A 2,424-nucleotide genomic window follows, 5' to 3' on the forward strand; every position below is an offset into this window, starting at 1 on the left:
GCGCACTGCGAGGGCCCTGGGCGGCGGCGGATCCGTGCGGAGCCCGCGGCGCCGACGCTGAGCCGGGCCCGGCGGGCCAGTGTATGTCTCCCCGCGGCCGCGGCGCGCAACTCCCGGTGACTGTGCAGCGTGCGCCGCCGCCTGCCCCAACCCGCGGTGCCGCCGCCCGGCCCGGTGCGCACCTCCTTCTCCCGGGGTGACCGGCCTGCCGCCGCCGCCGCTCGAGACACAGCTTGGCACCCCTTCCCCCGCCCTCGCCGCCGCCACCACACACACGCATGCTTCTCTCCATCTTGTGATTCCTTTTTTTCTCCTGAACCCTCCAGTGGGGGTGCGAGTTTGTCTTTGCCCCCTCCCCACCCCCCCTCCACCGTCTCCTCTTCTCGTTCTCCTTCCCCTTCCCAGCTTGGTGTGCGCCTCTTTCTTTTCTCGCCACTTCATTCTTATTTATTCATATTTATTTGGCTCCAGCTCTCTTTCTTCCCTTCCCTCCCTCCCTCCGGATCCCTGCTCTTTCCCCGGAGTGGCTTGTCGGGGGCTCCGCCGCTGGCCAGGCGTGATGTTGCACGTGGAGATGTTGACGCTGGTGTTTCTGGTGCTCTGGATGTGTGTGCTCAGCCAGGACCCAGGCTCCAAGGCCGTCGCCGACCGCTACGCCGTCTACTGGAACAGCAGCAACCCCAGGTAAGGCAATGGGAGCGGAGAGCGGGGGATATCGGGCCTCGGCGCCCTGCGGAAGGAGCGGCGGTGGCGGCGGGGACCAGCGCGCACCAGCCACCGGCGGCGCGCACCCTCGGAGCCTGCGTCGCCAAGGCGCTGATGGCTTTCGAGGCGCCCACGGGAAGCGCTCCCGTCGCGCCTCTCTTTGTTAAGCTGCCTCAAAGAGGCCGGGAGTCCCTGGGAGTCCCCGGGGCAGCCCAAACCGGCTGCCTCCGCGGAGCGCGAGGAGACTCGGAAAAGGCGGGAGCTGGGGAGTCGAGATCTCTCTGCTTCCTCACCCGGGCAAGCGGGCCCGCACCTCGATCCGGGCGTAGCGCTTGGGCACCGAGAGCCCCGGGTGCGCGCCGCCAAGAGTTCCCGCCTGGAGCGTGGGTGCGCAGGGACTGCAGGGAGAACCCGCCAAACATCCCCAAAGTTGGTGGGTTGTTTTTTTGTTTTTTGATTTTTCTTCCCTTTTTTCGGTGCGTTCAGAGAGCGCACAGGGTAGGGGAAGCGAGGTGGGGGGGCTGGGAAGCGGAAGCTTTAGGCTTTTATTTTTCTCTTAACTGCGAGGCAATCATCCGGCCCCTGGCCCAGTCTCGGCCCGGCGCGCCTGGCAGTGGAGAGGATTCTCCCACCTCCTTGCCCCCCGTGGGCTCAAGGTGCCAGAAAGTTTGATCTAATGCCGGGTTACGTCATATGTGCGGAGCGAACTGCTGGAGTTGGCCGAGCCGGGAGGTGGGAGCCCTTAGTCCACGGCCTGGCGGTGTGAAGCCGGAGGAACACGCGCAATTACCTGGAACCGTTTTGTGGGCGTCCCCGAAGCCCGCCCGGTACGCGGAAGGCTAGAGATGGGCGCCTGGGGCCGCCCTAGCGCGCCTGCTGGACTCTGGCCACCCGCAGACGTCCCTTGATCAGGGATTCTGGAAGTGGGGAGGAGTGAGGGTTGTCCACCGTGCCTGGCGAACCCCTCCGGATCCAGAGCAGCTCCGAGCCCGACTTTCTCCCGGCCTGTGGGCAGCAGTCGGCCCCGCTGGGCCCCTAATGCTCTGCCTCTCTGGGACCGAGGCCAGCTTCCAGGTGCGGGCTGGTTTCGGTGCCTGCCTAAGAGGGAAATAGCATCGATTATACCTAAAATTCCAGGCTTCTCTCTGGGCTCGAGTGGAAGTTAGGAGGGGAGAGGCGGGAGGCCGAGGGGATAGTTTGTGGTGCCTGCACGCCCAACGTGTATGGGAGAGAGGGGGCTGGCGGGCGCCTCCAGTTCTTCCTACCTCGGAGTGGCGGTGTCTACCGGCCTCCCTCCTTCCCCCTTAATTCAGGCTTGGGAGGGAGTCCCCGCTTGAAGTAATGTCAGCTCAGAAGATGAGCAGATTTCCCCCACATGCGGTCGACCGGTTGCCTAAAGGCGAGTCCCCCGACCCCCCCGCACCCCGCCCTGCTACTCCAGGAGAGAGAGTCACACCCAGGTAGCGCAAATCCTAAATTGCACCGCCTGGCAGAAGTGCAGACATCCCTGAAAGTTTGGTTAAAAAAATGTCTTCTGGATGTGGGTGGTGGGATGGGAAGCTATTTCTTCTCTGACATGCCACTTACCACTATTAGGAAAAGAAAGAAAAGCCAGAGGAGATGCCTTTTATTAAAGCTGACAAGACAAATAGAGCAAGCTTTCCAGTTGTGATGGCGTTAAAAGCAAGTCTCATGATGTTGGTTGGTTTTATTCCCCCC

General features: G+C 63.0%; 1 protein-coding gene across 2 annotated transcripts in view; it reads left to right on the forward strand.

Annotated features, from left to right (window-relative positions):
• Positions 1-45: 45 nt before the first annotated feature.
• Positions 46-2,424, forward strand: part of EFNA5 (ephrin A5) — a 271,916-nt gene continuing 269,537 nt past the window's right edge. The window contains exon 1 of one of the 2 annotated variants that reach the window (XM_040621993.1): positions 46-684. In XM_040621993.1, coding sequence (XP_040477927.1) covers positions 560-684 — 125 coding nt within the window. In that variant the 5' untranslated portion in view covers positions 46-559. The remainder of the gene's footprint in view (positions 685-2,424) is intronic. The other variant, XM_040621992.1, reaches the window with a different exon arrangement.

The sequence above is a fragment of the Ursus maritimus genome, unplaced genomic scaffold, assembly GCF_017311325.1.
Source record: "Ursus maritimus isolate PB19 unplaced genomic scaffold, ASM1731132v1 scaffold_5, whole genome shotgun sequence".
Classification (NCBI taxonomy): domain Eukaryota; kingdom Metazoa; phylum Chordata; class Mammalia; order Carnivora; family Ursidae; genus Ursus; species Ursus maritimus.